Genomic DNA, 16,521 nt, shown 5'->3' on the forward strand with positions numbered 1-16,521 from the left:
TGAAGGTTCACTTTACTGCAATAAATGCACAGCAACAAGGAAAGTTTTCAAATAATCCATTAATCCGCACTTTCTTCAAAGCCTTGAAGAATATTAATCCTTCCTTCCATTCTCCAATTCCATCCTGGGATCTGTCTGTGGTATTGTCCGCTTTGTGTAAACCTCCATTCGAGCCGCTTGAAGAAGCTTCCATAAAACACTTGTCTGGGAAAGCCTTATTCCTAGTAGCAATCACATCAGCAAGACGTATAAGTGATCTACAAGCCCTATCCTGTAGGGAACCATATTTCAGAGACCTAGGCCACTCCGTGGTTCTACGCACAATGCCAGGTTTCTTGCCCAAGGTTGCTTCAACTACCAACATTAACCAGGAGATATCGCTCCCAGTAATCCAGTCTGACGCTCAAGACCAGGATCAAACTCATCTCCTGGATGTCAGAAGAGTTCTTCTGTTCTACCTACAAGTCACTTCATCATTCAGAGAATGTGAAAGCCTCTTTTTGCAGCATCAGGGCCCTAATAAGGGTAAAAGGGCCAGTAAAGCAACTTTAGCGAGGTGGATCAAACAAACTATAGAGTTGGCCTACTCAATGGCTGAGTTACAGTGTCCATTGTTATTAAAGGCCCATTCAACAAGGTCTACAGCTTCGTCCTGGGCTGAACTGGCACAAGTCCCATTGGAACAAATCTGCAGAGCCGCAACATGGTCTACATCATCAACCTTCATTAAACACTACAGGCTAGACATTCAGGCAGCAGAAGAGGCTTCTTTTGGCAAACGAGTGCTACAGTTGGCGGCCAGTGCTCCCTCCCTTTGAGTACTGCTTAAAAATCCCTTTGGTGTGTGCTGCCAAGGACGAACAGGAAAGCGAAAATTTACTTACCGAAATTTTTGTTTCCTGGAGTCCGTAGGCAGCACAATATGCCCACCCTTAATAAATTATTGCTGCATACAATACATGGCTCTGTGTGCTCTGTGGTGCTTTATACTGGGAGGTACTATGTAATTAATCAATCTATTGCTTGCTAATTGGTCTCTATTCTGGTTGTACCTAGGGGACTTAACCCTTTGGTGTGTGCTGCCTACGGACTCCAGGAAACAAAAATTTCGGTAAGTAAATTTTCGCTATTCCCCAAGCTCTCTAAAGAAAGCTTAAAGAGGGGAAAGAATAAAGGGGGAAGGTGAGGGACCAGGGTGCGGGAGACCATACTTAGACTCCTGCGACCACAACTCCAGCCAGCTCACCTTCTTTAGTGTGGTGCCCCTTGGAGAGCGAAGTTATGCCGGTAGAGAAGGGTTTGGCGTATAAGGAGACCCGACTGATGGCAGGTTACGACCCACCGGTCTCCTTTGAGGTAACAGGTTGCTGCGACCACCTGTGTAACCAAGAAAGTAACAAGTAAAATTAAAAAAATATATTTTTTCACACCTGTGAAGCAGGAATGTCTGCCTTCTACAGACACTAAACTAAAACAGTAGGAGGAGGTAACCATTTTTGCTTAGTGTCTGCCTCCTAGTGGCTGCAGCTGTACCCATGGTCCTGCGTGTGTGCCCCAAAAACAAGGATGAGAAAGCAGTAACAGGCAGCTGGGGTTGCACTGAGTGTCTGGTTTATATGCAAAAATTATTCATTTTCTGCCTGTTTTACTGTTTTCTTCAGTTAAAGAGACTTCAGGAGACAAATGGAATCTTTAGGATTCAATTTGAGGACTGAGTTGATAATAATGGATATTACATGAACACTCCATGTGACATCATTATATACTGCACTGTCATGGAGATGTGGCGAGTATCTAAATTAGCCAGGCACTGTAAGAGATCACAGCCACGTTATGTGGAAATTGTTTATTTCTGACACAGTTAAAATGACAAAGTGGTCTGTACAATGAGAAGTGGTGCCTCCATAAAACCGTAGACAATTCATGTGTAAAGTCAAAATGAGATCCTATACAGAATGTCCCAGTGGATGGATTTCTATAGAACGATGATGTTTAGAACTGGAGGTGACAGTTTTGAACTCCTAGGTTTGTGAGGAGGAGATAAAGATACTGAACACCCACCCTATAGGACCCCAAAATAATAATGTATTCAAGTAGGAGGAATGTGTAATATTGATGGGGGAGGAGTGGTGATGACATCCAGGTCTGAATCAACATACACTGCAGCAAGTCATTTCCAATCATTGCTGGGGTCCTGGTCACAGATGACTGGATAGGAGGATGCAGGAGAAGCGATGGTATCACTAATGAGTCTGGAGAGTGCAGCCACTGCTGTTGTAAGGTCACTTCTCAGGAGGTTATTGCTTCTTCCAGATGAACAATGACTGGGATTGTGTGCTTCCACTAGGAATTCTGGGTAAAGGTAATATGTGATGAAAGTCGGGTTCATAAATGACTATCATCAAAGGAGGACCCCACAATACAATACATGGGCTGCATCTCAAAGGGCCCAGCCCTGAGCTTGTGCACCCCCTCTCTGTATACAGTCAATCCCACAGTACGCAATGATTGATATGAAGTAAATGATTACCCTGACAACCATTATTCCACAGTTCTGTACTAGGTAGGTTTTAAGACAACAACTTACATTACAGAGCCACTAATGTCACACAAGGAGCCAATGGTGGTGAACATGGCGCTTAGATATTCCAACCTTGTATAAAAGATAAGATTATCCTCACAGTTCTAAGGCTGATACAGTCACGTGGACACTTGACCACAGCTTCTGAGTCCTGACAATGGATTACCCAACCTCGGGTACAGAATTATTTTCCACAGGCTTCTATATACTTCCAAGTTAAACTGTGCCAAGGGTCCAGAACGTTCTTTGCAGAGCAAAATGGATAGGAACGAATGTCTCCATGTCAGGATTATGACATTACATCCTACATAATTGTTACTTAGCCCAGTGTGACCTCCTGAAGAGTGGGCTGGAAAGGGACTGAAGGTGATTTGTCCCAGGTTATTATATCATTAAGACTCGGCTTCAGAAAACAGGGTTCTGAGTAAAGTTCCAGTTTAGCGTAACCGCCAGGATCACAATCTCAAGGTTTTCTTCCTTCGTTGGATATTTCCTATAGAAAGTTCTTTAATTATAAAAGTAAAATCTCCACATATAAAACACCGGAACATAAAAATCTGAAATAAAAGCCAAAATATAAAACTCCCCCCTGGAGGGCAGAAGCAGGGTGGGGAAACCATCTACAAGTCATAATAAATATTTTTGTGCCATCAAAAGTCGGAAAGTGCAGCTTGGTTGCTAATACTGGCGGCAGTGGCGTTGCTTATTGGCAGGCAGCGGAGCGTCACATTGCAGTCCGATGCTCACCCTCCAGTGTAGCCTCATGATAACACTGATATACCTTGCACACGTCCAATGTCCATAATGTGCCAGGAAACCTGGAGACAAGTCCAGTATGGGAGTTTTACCCTCCCAGGAGGAAGTCACATGGGCACCAGCCCCTCTGTCTCCAATGAGTCCCTTCATATCACCGGTGCTGATTGGCTTAAGATACTGTTTCCAGGCAGAAGATTATATATCCCCATCTATTGGTGGAACACAGAGTCTGTAGATCCTGCAGGAGACACAAGGTGGGGAGCAGAGAAATAAGCATTAGAATCATGAGCAGTAAAGTGCCTGGTGAATAAAAGGGTGCTACCTGAGCAGGGGTGAGGAGGCAGTAGGGGTAGTATTTGGCAATTGGGGGAAGGTGGAACTGAGCAGAGGTAGTATTTGGCAGTGAGGGGAGGGTGGCACTGAACAGGGATAGAATCCATCCGGGTAGGGGGGCAGAAACAGTATCTGGGAAGTTGGGGAGGAGGACACTGAACAGGGGTAAAAGCCAAACGGTGGGGGAAAAGTAGTAGTAGTAGTATGTATCTAAGATTGGCACTGTACAGGGGTTGCATATGGTAGAGAAAAGAGGAGGGCACTGAACTGTGGTAGTACTATGGAGGGTGGAGGAAGGCATGAGCTCACCGTGGTGCAGATTGCAGTGTTTGGTCCCTGACTTTTAGGTTTTTTGCTAAGATTTCCACACGAGGACCCTAAAACAACACCAGGAAATTAGGGAAGGTAAACAATGTCATATACATCTATACACCTAATGGCCAGTCCTTACCTGTTTCCTCATTATGTCCATGGCCTGCATGATGCACTTGGGGAGCAGTCCATGGCTCCGAGCCAGGATGGCTGCCTGTTCTAGGGACGCGCTCAGTGTACACCTGTGTACAAGGAACACCCATGGAGGATGTGAGGGTGTAGAGAAAGAACATGTATGTACAGGTATGGAGGGATTGTACATGTATGGAAGATGAGGGGATCGTACAACATCACTTACCTCTGCATCCCTGTGCCACACATGACTATCTGGCAGGCCCCCAGGCGGTAGCAGAGCTCTGAGGAAACGGACAGAATTGCAGCCCCAGACAAACTGTTCTTGCAGAATTCAGATGGTGACTGCTTTGGGGTGACGAAATATTTCATGAGCCGACAAAGCTCATCCAGGGCATTTATAGGGCGAATCAGCTGAGGACACAGAACCAGAGAATTATGAATGAGAAAAGTTACTCGTTTCCCCCAGCACCGTCACATGACCCATCGGATGACGCTTGTCTATACCTGGTCAATCTTTATGGCTGTTGTGTTGGAGTCTGTCGACTTTTCCAGGTAAAACGCCCTAAAATAAAAGGTATAGGTATTACATAGGAGGCATAAGGCAGCAGGAATGAGGATACTGAGGCTACTGTGACTGGTCACTGATGGTTAAATTATATATATATATATATATATATATATATATATTATTTTTTTTACCGCTTGTTTAGTAGATGCTTTTAATACCATATGATGCAGTGTATGAAGTGTGAAAAGCATGGTGTCCACTAAACCCAGCACCCCCTCCCGTCCATAGCTATTGCAGCTCAGCTCTAATTACTTCAATATTGAAATCATCCATGGCAGAAGGAGGTGTGGTTTGTGGTGGCAGCCATATTTCTTACACACCTTTAAACACAGTGGCTTATCTTTGGGTCAATTTTTTTTTTAGTAAATTTACAATTCTCTGGAATTTTTGTCTGAAGTTTTGTGGCATTGATTCCGGAATCAGTTATAGTGAGAAACATCTGGTCAGAGGTGGAACTCCACCCTCAGTGTTACCTGATTTTCCGGTAATAATTCTGCACTTTTTCCAAGGCATTCTGGTTAATCTTCTGCTGAATCTCCTCAGGGGAGACATTACTGCCCAGCTGACCCTCCGCACTGTCCAGAGCTGCAATGACAACTTATGTAAGTAAATACAGCACATACAGGAGTCCTCCTCAATGTGTCAGAGCGAAGATTGCTTTATGAAGCAGTTTCCTCATCCACCTCTAATACTTCATACTTGGGTGCTGTTACTATTAGTCTCCCATCTTGTATGCTCAGACCAGCGGGACACTGAACACATTACAGGCCATGGGATGGTACAGTAGTTGTACAGCGTATGACCAGAGTCCGCTCACCTTGTGTGAAGAGAACAGACTGAAGCTTCAAGCATCCGCCATGCTCAAACTTAGTTGGTAGTTTGGAGAAATGGAAACTGTCCAGGTAAAAAATGACCTTGAGGGACTGGCGAGATCCTTCTATGTGGTGGAAGACAGCCGTGTCTGAAAAAAACACCAACATGTTACACCTGCCTGCCTATGGCACAAGAAAGGTGGCTATAAGGAGAATCTATATTATCCGTCAGAATATGAGGTTCATAGTATGAATAAACTTGAAGCGCTAACAGGTCAGTGACACAGACAGAATGTCAAGTGCAAGGATCCTTACTGTGTGATCTGTCCAGGGTTAGCCAGGTAAGTCCTAGCCTATGTACATCATATATGATGTGGGAGTGTCAGTAATTTGTGTGATGTCAGACAGTAAGATGATATCATTCAGGGTGCTGCTATCAGTCTGATGACACTAGGCAACAGTAAGGGTGATGACATCGGACAGCAGTCAAGGTGATGACAGTGATCAAGTTCATGATATCGAACAGGATTATGATATTAGTGATTGGTCAATGGGACAGATATACAAAAACGGACATTACAGACACAAGTGTTAGTATAAAGTCCATCAGCGCAAAATCTAATTTATCAAGACACGTAGACCTCTTACTAAATTTGGTACATCAGACTGCAGTCCATGCACCAGAAATTAAAATCCACGCCAGATATGAGCCGGGGAAGAGCTGATCTATACACCAGATTCTGGGGTAAATTATAGTAAATCTGCGCACTGTGTGAGGCCAGGTCTCCACTTGCTAAGCCGCACACACTTTTCTCGCCACCTTTGAAAAGTGGCAAGAAAAGTTGCTAATTATAGCGCAATTATATAGTGCACCATAATTTGCACCTTTTTTTTCTGCCACAAAAGTTGCTTAAAAAGCTTAATAAATGTGCCTCAGTGCCTCTTACTGGCTACAAGCGTTTCATCCATCTGCTTGAAGTAAAACACCACTTTGTCCAGGTCCTGCAGCGTCGCCTTAATGTCTTCCAGCATCACGCGTTCTTCTTTCTGTAAGGCGGAGACATGGGTGTTATTCGGGTGTTGGTCACATCTGGTCAGCTTCCAGTCTCAGAGTGCAGTATCTGCCCTCTATAGAACCACATTCTCTGAGCCTTTACTTGCAGTATTACAGGTGACCACTAGAGGTCACAGATGGATCAGAAATTCTGCTTAGAAGCTCGCTGCTGTGCCAATGTTATTCTCATTACACGAGTGTTCCTGGATCACAGAGCCTATAACAGCACGGGGCAGCCTTCTCACCCCCGCATACTGCACTCTACAGAGTTATCCAAGTCTTCCAATTCTTAACTTCCCTTACCAGCAAATGGCTCAGGAGAATACACAACATTTGAACGACTGCAAATAAACAGCCTTGGAAAGGGGTATTCTTTCTGACACCAAGCTGGCTTTAATGCATGGTTGGGTGGTGGATTTGGGAAAATCACTCACATTGGAGCAATGGCATGAATGTTGTATGGCAATCAGCAAAGAGATTGCCTTACTCATGTACATCACATTGTGGGCTCGGTGCATACTGTTCTACGTATGTTATATTCTACTTCATGCCTCTTCAAACTAGATTTGGTGTTAGTCACTAACATTGGAGGCCTATGTTCATGTTGTCTGTATTTCCATACATGCTTTGTGTATTTCTTTTATTTGTACTATCACTCCGATAAATAGAAGGGTAGCCATGTGCAGAGCTGTGTGGGTAGAGCATGACTTTGCGTTCCACCGTGGACAGGGCTTATAGTTCTCATACAAACCATGCCTTGCATCCATCATGCATAGATGGTCCTTATGTGGATAGATATTTACCACATTGGGCGACAGTAGAGACTGGTAGCTGATGAGGACACCGGTCACTGCAATCTGTTCCAGCCACTTTCTGCTGGCGTCGCGGCTGCTCTCCTCGTACTCGCCATTGTTGTTGTATCTGTAGTTGAGGGCGGCCATGAGCTGCTCTGTGAATGTGCAGATAGCGGCAACCAGTGTCTGACAGAAGATCACATCCCTTCTGACCTGCAGCTCTGTATCTACAAGGAGAGGAAAATGTTACAGCCAGCTCTGCATCACCTACACATCTCACGTCTGAGAGACAGGGCTGTTATATGAGATTACCTGTGCATCTAAGCAAGGCCAGCAGGAGCTGATTCTTTCCATCTAAACAGAGAAAGAAAAGAGCAGATACCTGCTGCATTATGTGCATAAAACTTGGACACCCACAGGTAGAGCACTGCAGAGTCTAACTGCAGAATCTCTGGTAGTTACAGACCTTCCACATATTTCTGGATGCTTTCCACCAAGATTTTAATGGAGTTTGGTAGATTCCATGGATCTTCTCTGACGCTTATCTGGATCATGCTGCGGCACTTAATGGTCCATTCTTCCTTCTTCTGAAACTCTGGAAGGAGAAACAAACCTTTAGAAGGAGCATTGAGTGAAGAAGATCCAGAAACTCTTCATATGCACCAGTTTGCAAATGGGTGGTACCAGGGTTAGTGACATAAGCAGATACTGCGCAGCTATCAGGCTGACGGGATGGATAAGGGCAAACAGAAAACTGTAGGCATCAACCTCCTCCATGTCCAGAGAGCAACAGCTAAATTATGACTGGTGCTGATTACCGCATGAGACTGGCATCCAACAGAGCAGGACATTATTATTCTGCTGCCATATGACTGGTTGCCAGTTCAGTTCCTGCTATCTACCATTCACGACCATGTGGCAGTCGCGTGAGGTTATCATGTGAACCCGCCACTGTCAGTCACCTTGTAGGCTGTGCTCCATGGGAAAGTGCTTTGTCTCCTCAAAAGCCTTGCACATTACTTTTCCTTTGAGAAATGTTATTATGGCATCTACCTGCAAGAAGAAGAACCAAGAAGAAACTAATGAGAACAGAGCTGCACTGCGCCATTTGCGTTACAGTCTGTACACGAGTAAGCGCCGGAATAAAGGTTACTTCAGGCCAGACGCCTGCATCAAAGATTCCACATCTAAGAACTTAGGTCTCCTGGAGAACCCATATCATAGGATTGCTCCTCTATTATAAATATTTGAGACTTCATCCGTATTCCTATTATCTGGAGAACTTCTATTAACGATTTGTAGATCTATTGTCCCCTGATGAACCAGCTGTAATGTTGGGGAAACGCCGCGTCGGGACATACTAAGAAAAGAGACGTATTTATTTTTTGCAGCATCGATTTTTGGATTTTTTTTCCTAAGTTCCTTGTTTTGAGTCATCAAGTAGTTTTTCTATTTTTGCATCTCTGGGACGAAAGCTTCTAGCGACCAGGGCATATACAGACACCAATAAAGGGCTTAGCCGCAGAGAGGTGGGCTCGCCCCCTTTCGGGGCGGGTGCTCTGCCTGTGGGCAGGGGTAGATAGAGGGATAGAATAGGGACAGTAAGGATTTGTTGGTGTCCCATAATTTACAACATTGAACCTCTACTTTAAAACAACTGAATACACAGATCGTGAGTAAAAGTTTCCTTTATAAGAAAATCTACAAACCGCAAATAGAAAGGAAACAGTTGTAACCCCAATTTTGCTGTATATTTTCTACCAGTGAATGTAACTGTTGATGACATTGATTACTATAGTAACTATATGAGGGGTTGAGTTTCTGGATATTTTAACAGTATTTATTAAAAGTTAATTTTTAATAGTGAAAGGGTTTTTGTGTTGAATAGACTTTATACTTCCCAATATATGAATCTCTAGCTTGGTCTAAGCTGTGTTGTACAATTTACTTCAGTATGATAATTATTAATAAGCATGTGTAGACTCTGATATCAGCCACCGGGGGGTGCTCCCTACCTGTCATATACAGTTACTGTGGCGGTGGGTTACAATAGATAAGGAAGGCAAGGCATGGAGTCATCACTCACTTGGTTGAACAGATGTTCCAGGCAGCCGTGCAGTTTGTCCTGTTTATCTGAGGGGATCCGCATATCACATGGCAGCTCGTCCCCTGGGAACACAAATACAGGCACTATTAGACATACAGGGCTGGGGATGCGGGGTATATAGGGGTTTACAATATCTAGAAATATAGAGGGATATAAGGCGAGATACATTAGGATATTGGCAGATATATGTGCAGGTATTTGTATTGAAAGGATATGCAGGGGTATATGGCAAGACATACAGTATATGCAGGTATAGCAGATATACAAGGCTATAAAGTATATACAACAGTATATAAAGCTACACAAGGGTATATACAATGCTATATAAGCATATATAAGATTATAAACGGATATAGGGGAATAAGGGGAAATATATTGATATATGAGGCTATAATACACAACATGGAGAGATACCGTATATATGCAGGGATAGGAGGGTATACGGGGAGATACGTGCAGGTATAGGGAGGGGTACAAAGGTAGACAGGAAGCACTGGTCACCTGATCCCATCTCATCACTGCCCAGGTAGGAGCTGTTACTGCGGACACTCGTGTAGGACAGGACAGAGTCTCGGTTGCTGTTACACTCGCTGTGGGACACAGGAGAACAGAACATTAACCCACAGGGCAGCCAGATACGACCCAGGAAAGGGTGCAAACACTAAAGCACAAGTGCGGTCTCCTGGCAGCGTGCAGCAAGGCATGCAGTGAAAATGCCACATCCTGTCATAGCATTGCCCCGTGGTCTGTCCCAGGAAAGGGTGCAAACACTAAAGCACAAGTGCGGTCTCCTGGCAGCGTGCAGCAAGGCATGCAGTGAAAATGCCACATCCTGTCATAGCATTGCCCCGTGGTCTGTCAGAGGAAATAGCGAAAGAAAATCAAGGTCGACCCCCCCCCCCAAGTGACTCAGCTGCTGAGTGCTATAGCCATGTGACATTGTTGAGGACATCACTTATACCAGATGTCAAGACTGCCGTGACCAGTATCCCATATTCTTATACCCTGAGCAGCTGTATCCCTGGCCTCTGTGGTCCCTGATCTGATAAGTGATGTCATGAAGATACTACATGGCATGACAACACAATCGCCTGTCACCAGGCCCTGAGGAGCCCCTCGATGGAGGTTCCATATATTATTACACTACATCAACTGACAGCAGCCCGTTTATACACAAAACTTTGTGATGGATGAACCCGCTAATGCAGTGACCCCTTTAACCTTTTAGGTACAGACCTTCCTTCAGAAGATATGTTTAATGCAATGATTATGACCACATCCTCTATACAACTATAAGGTCCACTTCGATATAACATGGAACCAACACTGACCTGTAGGAATCTCTGTAGCTGACCGTGTCATGCCCAGAGTCCTCCTGATCTTCCTCTAACACCTTGAAGCACACCTTCTTTATGCCTCCAGGTTCCCCTCTGTCACCGTCAACATCATCTGTCACCAGGGAGGAGGGGGGAGTAATGTTGGTGGACACCGCCTCACACACAGAGTCCGGCTGCAGGGGCTCAGTGATGGTGGACAGCAGCCTGTAGGAGGAGAGGAGCAGAAAGTCAAAACACTAGAAGTCACTCCAATGGTAAAACAGTCACACAGCACATCAATGGTAATGCAGAACGTGGGCAGCTAAGAGATTTTAATTCACACACACAACCTAAGAACCAGCGAAGTTCTATGTAAGTGAAGTTTGCTTTTTAATAGTCCTAAAGATGGTGTAAGCTTAGAGCGACTGTCGCGACCCACACCAGATTTATCAGGCACTTTTGTCTAACTTTATACCAACTATTGGTTGGCTTTAGGGCTGCAACGATTAATCGACGTTATCGATAATATTCGATAACGGGATTCGTTGTCAACGAATCCGTTATCGAATAATCGGCCGATTCGTTGCTATACGGGCGGTCAGGCGCTATGCCTGCGGGGCCTGGAACTTTAAATCACTTGCAATGAAGCTCCAGTAACAGGCAGAGCGGGCGGCACGTCACTTACTCACGTGATGCGCATGCTCCGCCTGCTTCATTCATAAAGTGGGCGGAGCAGGCGCGTCATGTGAGTAAGTGACGTTACACCGCCACCCGCTCTGCCTGTTACTGGAGCTTCAATGTAAGGTAATAAAGATGCAGTGATTTAAAGTAAAAGTTACTGCCAGTTAAGGAATACTGCTGTAAGAGGCGGGGCCGAGGCTGTTATGGGGAGGGGGATCTGTGTATGGCACTGTTATGGGAAGGGGGATCTGTGTATGGCACTGTTATGGGAAGGGGGATCTGTGTATGGCACTGTTATGGGAAGGGGGATCTGTGTATGGCACTGTTATGGGAAGGGGGATCTGTGTATGGCACTGTTATGGGAAGGGGGATCTGTGTATGGCACTGTTATGGGAAGGGGGATCTGTGTATGGCACTGTTATGGGAAGGGGGATCTGTGTATGGCACTGTTATGGGAAGGGGGATCTGTGTATGGCACTGTTATGGGAAGGGGGATCTGTGTATGGCACTGTTATGGGAAGGGGGATCTGTGTATGGCACTGTTATGGGAAGGGAGATCTGTGTATGGCACTGTTATGGGAAGGGGGATCTGTGTATGGCACTGTTATGGGAAGGGGGATCTGTGTATGGCACTGTTATGGGAAGGGGGATCTGTGTATGGCACTGTTATGGGAAGGGGGATCTGTGTATGGCACTGTTATGGGGAGGGGGATCTGTGTATGGCACTGTTATGGGGAGGGGGATCTGTGTATGGCACTGTTATGGGGAGGGAATCTGTGTATGGCACTGTTATGGGGAGGGATATGTGTATGGCACTGTTATGGGGAGGGGGATATGTGTATGGCACCGTTATGGGGAGGGGGATATGTGTATGGCACCGTTATGGGGAGGGGGATCTGTGGGTGACACCGTTATGGGAAGGGGGATCTGTGGATGACACCGTTATGGGAAGGGGGATCTGTGGATGACACTGTTATGGGAAGGGGGATCTGTGGATGACACTGTTATGGGAAGGGGGATCTGTGGATGACAAATATAGCATAAGATGCTATATAGTGTCATCCATAGATCCCCCCCATAGCATGGTCATCCACAGGTCCCCCTCCCCATAACAGTGCCATCCACAGATCCCCCTCCCCATAACAGTGCCATCCACAGATCCCCCATAACAGTGCCATCCACAGATCCCCCCCATTACAGTGCCATTCACAGATCCCCCATAACAGTGCCATCCACAATTTGTTTTAATATGGCCTTTGAACATAATTTTTCAAGTAAAATCATATATACCCCTTTTTTGTGTCATTTTGGTGTTTTTTCCCGATTAATCGAATAAATTATCGACAACTAATTGATTATTCAAATAATCGTTAGCTGCAGCCCTAGTTGGCTTACTTTGAGTCAGATTTTTATGCAAAAATTGCACCAAAATTTTGGTACAAATCACCCACCCACTTTTCTAACTAGGCTCCAACCCATCTGGCAAGTCCCACCTCTTGCCGAGAAAGTCAGGAAAAAGTGTAGAAAGCCTAGAATGCGCCAAAAAGCTCCACTTTTAGACAGATTTTTTTGTGCTAACACATTAGTAAATCTGGTTCCATGTGTTTCATTTAATACTCACAAAGTTATTTCCAAGATCTTGACTGTCATTGACTTTAAACATTGAGAAAAACTGTACAGACGTTAAAATTCCTACAGATGCTTTCTATTAATGGTATCAGTTTAGACCATTCTCTGTCAGGTGAACACATCAGCAGCACACATTTCTCTTTTATGCTGATACATTGTGTAAGAAGGTACAAGGAATTATCGTGGATGATAGGTACGTGTCACTGAGGTTCCTGGCCTCGGTGGAGTAAGCCAGTTTTTATGTGTCAGCAGCAGTTACTTAGTATGGCTCTAATAGCTGATCCGGGACGGCTCTTACAGGGAGTAGTCTAAGTGTTGGGTGTAGGGCTGCAACGATTAATCGATGTAATCGATTATATTCGATAACTGGATTCGTTGTCGACGAATCCAGTTATCGAATAATCGCCGATTCGTTGCTATTCGGGCGGGCGGTCGCTGCATCTTTATTTTACCTTTTTACAATGACGCTCCCGCTCCTGTAACAGCCAGGCAGAGCGGACGGCGGCGTAACGTCACTCACTCACGTGACACGCCTGCTCCGCCTCCTTCATTCATGAAGTGGGCGGAGCAGGCGCGTCACGTGATTGAGTGACGTTACGCCGCCGTCCGCTCTGCCTGGCTGTTACAGGAGCGGGAGCGTCATTGTAAAAAGGTAAAATAAAGATGCAAGCATCGGGGCCGGGGCTGTTAGGGGGAAGGGGGAGGGGGGATCTGTCTATGGCACTGCTATGGGAAGGGGGGGTCTGTGTATAGCACTGCTATGGGGAGGATCTGTCTATGGCACTGCTATGGGGAGGGGGGTCTGTGCACTGTTATGAGGAAAGGGATCTGTGCACTGTTATGCCCATAACAGTGCACAGATCCCCCTCTCCATAACTACGCCGTCCACAGACCCCCCTCTCCATAACTACGCCGTCCACAGATCCCCCATAAGTGTCGTCCACAGATCCCCCATAAGTGTCGTCCACAGATCCCCCATAAGTGTCGTCCACAGATCCCCCATAAGTGTCGTCCACAGATCCCCCATAAGTGTCGTCCACAGATCCCCCATAAGTGTCGTCCACAGATCCCCCATAAGTGTCGTCCACAGATCCCCCATAAGTGTCGTCCACAGATCCCCCATAAGTGTCGTCCACAGATCCCCCATAAGTGTCGTCCACAGATCCCCCATAAGTGTCGTCCACAGATCCCCCATAAGTGTCGTCCACAGATCCCCCATAAGTGTCGTCCACAGATCCCCCATAAGTGTCGTCCACAGATCCCCCATAAGTGTCGTCCACAGATCCCCCATAATAGTGTCGTCCACAGATCCCCCATAAGTGTCGTCCACAGATCCCCCATAAGTGTCGTCCACAGATCCCCCATAAGTGTCGTCCACAGATCCCCCATAATAGTGTCGTCCACAATTTGTTTTAATATGGCCTTTGAACATAATTTTTCAAGTAAGATCATATAAACCTCTCTGTTTTGTAATTTTGTCGTTTTTTCCGATTAATCGATTAATCGTAGTAATTAATCGGCAACTAATCGATTATTCAAATAATCGTTAGCTGCAGCCCTAGTTGGGTGGGTGACTACTCCCCATGTTCCAGGGCGGGTTTTGCCAGGCATAAAAACCAGCCAGAAATTGAGATATTGTTAGGTAGACTGGCACACTATATATGGTAGCAAATAGAGAACAGACAAATGGTGTTAGATGATTGGTCACTTATTATCTTGATATAGAGAAATAAATATATGGAAATCTATATTAAAATTATTTGTATAAACAGTCCTACATATAGAAAGTTTATACGCATATGGCTTAATTTATTAAGGCAAAAACTAATAGTAAAATAGTGAAGGAATAGTAAAAATGGAGGAAAAGATTAAAAATATACCGTAGATGTAAAAAATGTATAAGGATATTGATGTGGGGATATAAATTCACGCCTCAGAGGAAAATAATTGTGATAAAAGAGCAATAAGGACTCAGTGGAAAATCTTATTGATCAGTAGAAAGTCTTTTTGTTCAGAAACTTAAGTAATAGTCAATACTCCAAGATCTAGTGGTAGTCAATATTCCAAAAATAAGGAATCAATGTTTTAAAGAGTTAATAATTGATCCAGTTGGTCAACAGAAAAAAAAATGGTATAGAAACTGCTGTGGGTCTATAGCAGGCAGGTGTTGTATATATCGTCCCTGTGACGTCGCGCAGGAAGATAACACACTGTCTGCTTACTGTCTGTTACCTTTCTGATGTCTTCAAAGATCGCTGGACGAGGTCTGTTCTAGCAGCAGTCTCCTCTCTGTGTGTGCGTTAGGGACGGCGTCCCACGTGGTCTTATGTTGACTCGGCGTATCACACGCTGCTGAATGAGTTCAGCGTGTCACGTGGTTGCTCTGCGCTTATAGTATATGCCGGGGAGGCTGTAGTGGATCTGCGGGCAGTGATTGTATGTGGAAGCGCTTCCTGTATTGTCCTTTTACTGTTTGGACATGCGAATATCGTAGTACATCAGACACGTTTTGGGGTCTAAAATGACCCCTTCCTCAGTGGTAACCCGCAATTGACTGTGGCGCCCTTTTTATCCACTCCCTCCAATAAAAGAATAGTTTAATCTCAATTGAGCAAAGCTGTTTTTAATGATACATTAATAGGTGTATCACTTGTTAATTGATTGTTAATTTGTTCTTATAATCAGCGTAGTCTTCTTGGGTTTAACCCTTAAATGCAATGATTAGATGTACATTAAATGTGAACTCATTTAAAAATAAATAGTATAAAATATAAAAGGGGATTTGTGTGAAAAAGGGTTTTATGGTAAAAAAAAGTTTGTATTCAAGAAGGGGACAAACTTGTTTGAAAACTTGTTAAAAAACTTTTATTGTGTAAGAATTAATTATGTAAAAAATGAAAGATAATATTTTGTGAAAAATACATTTAATGATGTTTTCAAAGGGAACCTGTCACCTCCATAAAACATCCCAAGCCGGCAGCAGTACCTGAGAGTAGCCAGCAGCATGTTTGTAATGATCCTTTTCTTCTTGCAGGTAGTTGAAGCAAAAGCTGTAAAAACGTTCTTTAATCCCCTGCCGGCGCGCTTCTCTAGTCAGGATTGAAGTCACGGCCTTGCTTCAAGTCACGGTAACCATGCCCCCTTCCCTGTGACTGACAGCCGGCAGTTCGGCAAAGCCAGCAGAACTGTCGTGCATAAGCGCTGTCAGTCACAGCGCAGGCGCAGGGAAGGGGGCGTGGTTACCGTGATTTGAAGCAAGGAGGCCGCTGTTTATTGGAAGTGACAGGTTTCCTTTAAGGAAAGGTCATGTAAAGAAAGGTATAGGGTATCCTTAAAAACATCATTAAAGGTATTTTTCACATAATATTATCTTTAATTTTTTACATAATAATTCTTACACAATAAAAGTTTTTTCACAAGTTTTCAAACAAGCTTGTCCCCTT

At 44.6% G+C, this 16,521-nt stretch overlaps 1 protein-coding gene across 2 annotated transcripts in view; it reads right to left on the reverse strand.

Moving 5' to 3' along the window:
- Positions 1-1,831: 1,831 nt before the first annotated feature.
- Positions 1,832-16,521, reverse strand: part of PREX1 (phosphatidylinositol-3,4,5-trisphosphate dependent Rac exchange factor 1) — a 149,501-nt gene continuing 134,811 nt past the window's right edge. For both annotated transcript variants that reach the window (XM_044295907.1, XM_044295906.1), the window contains exons 26-40: positions 10,784-10,993; positions 9,954-10,042; positions 9,432-9,514; positions 8,308-8,398; positions 7,812-7,940; positions 7,658-7,699; positions 7,355-7,572; positions 6,445-6,544; positions 5,503-5,646; positions 5,159-5,270; positions 4,622-4,679; positions 4,341-4,528; positions 4,122-4,224; positions 3,980-4,047; positions 1,832-3,575 (exon numbers count right to left, since the gene is read on the reverse strand). In XM_044295907.1, the coding sequence (XP_044151842.1) occupies positions 3,533-3,575; positions 3,980-4,047; positions 4,122-4,224; positions 4,341-4,528; positions 4,622-4,679; positions 5,159-5,270; positions 5,503-5,646; positions 6,445-6,544; positions 7,355-7,572; positions 7,658-7,699; positions 7,812-7,940; positions 8,308-8,398; positions 9,432-9,514; positions 9,954-10,042; positions 10,784-10,993 (1,678 nt within the window). In that variant the 3' untranslated portion in view covers positions 1,832-3,532. The remainder of the gene's footprint in view (positions 3,576-3,979; positions 4,048-4,121; positions 4,225-4,340; positions 4,529-4,621; positions 4,680-5,158; positions 5,271-5,502; positions 5,647-6,444; positions 6,545-7,354; positions 7,573-7,657; positions 7,700-7,811; positions 7,941-8,307; positions 8,399-9,431; positions 9,515-9,953; positions 10,043-10,783; positions 10,994-16,521) is intronic.

The sequence above is a fragment of the Bufo gargarizans genome, chromosome 6 (genome assembly GCF_014858855.1).
Source record: "Bufo gargarizans isolate SCDJY-AF-19 chromosome 6, ASM1485885v1, whole genome shotgun sequence".
Taxonomy (NCBI): Eukaryota; Metazoa; Chordata; class Amphibia; order Anura; family Bufonidae; genus Bufo; species Bufo gargarizans.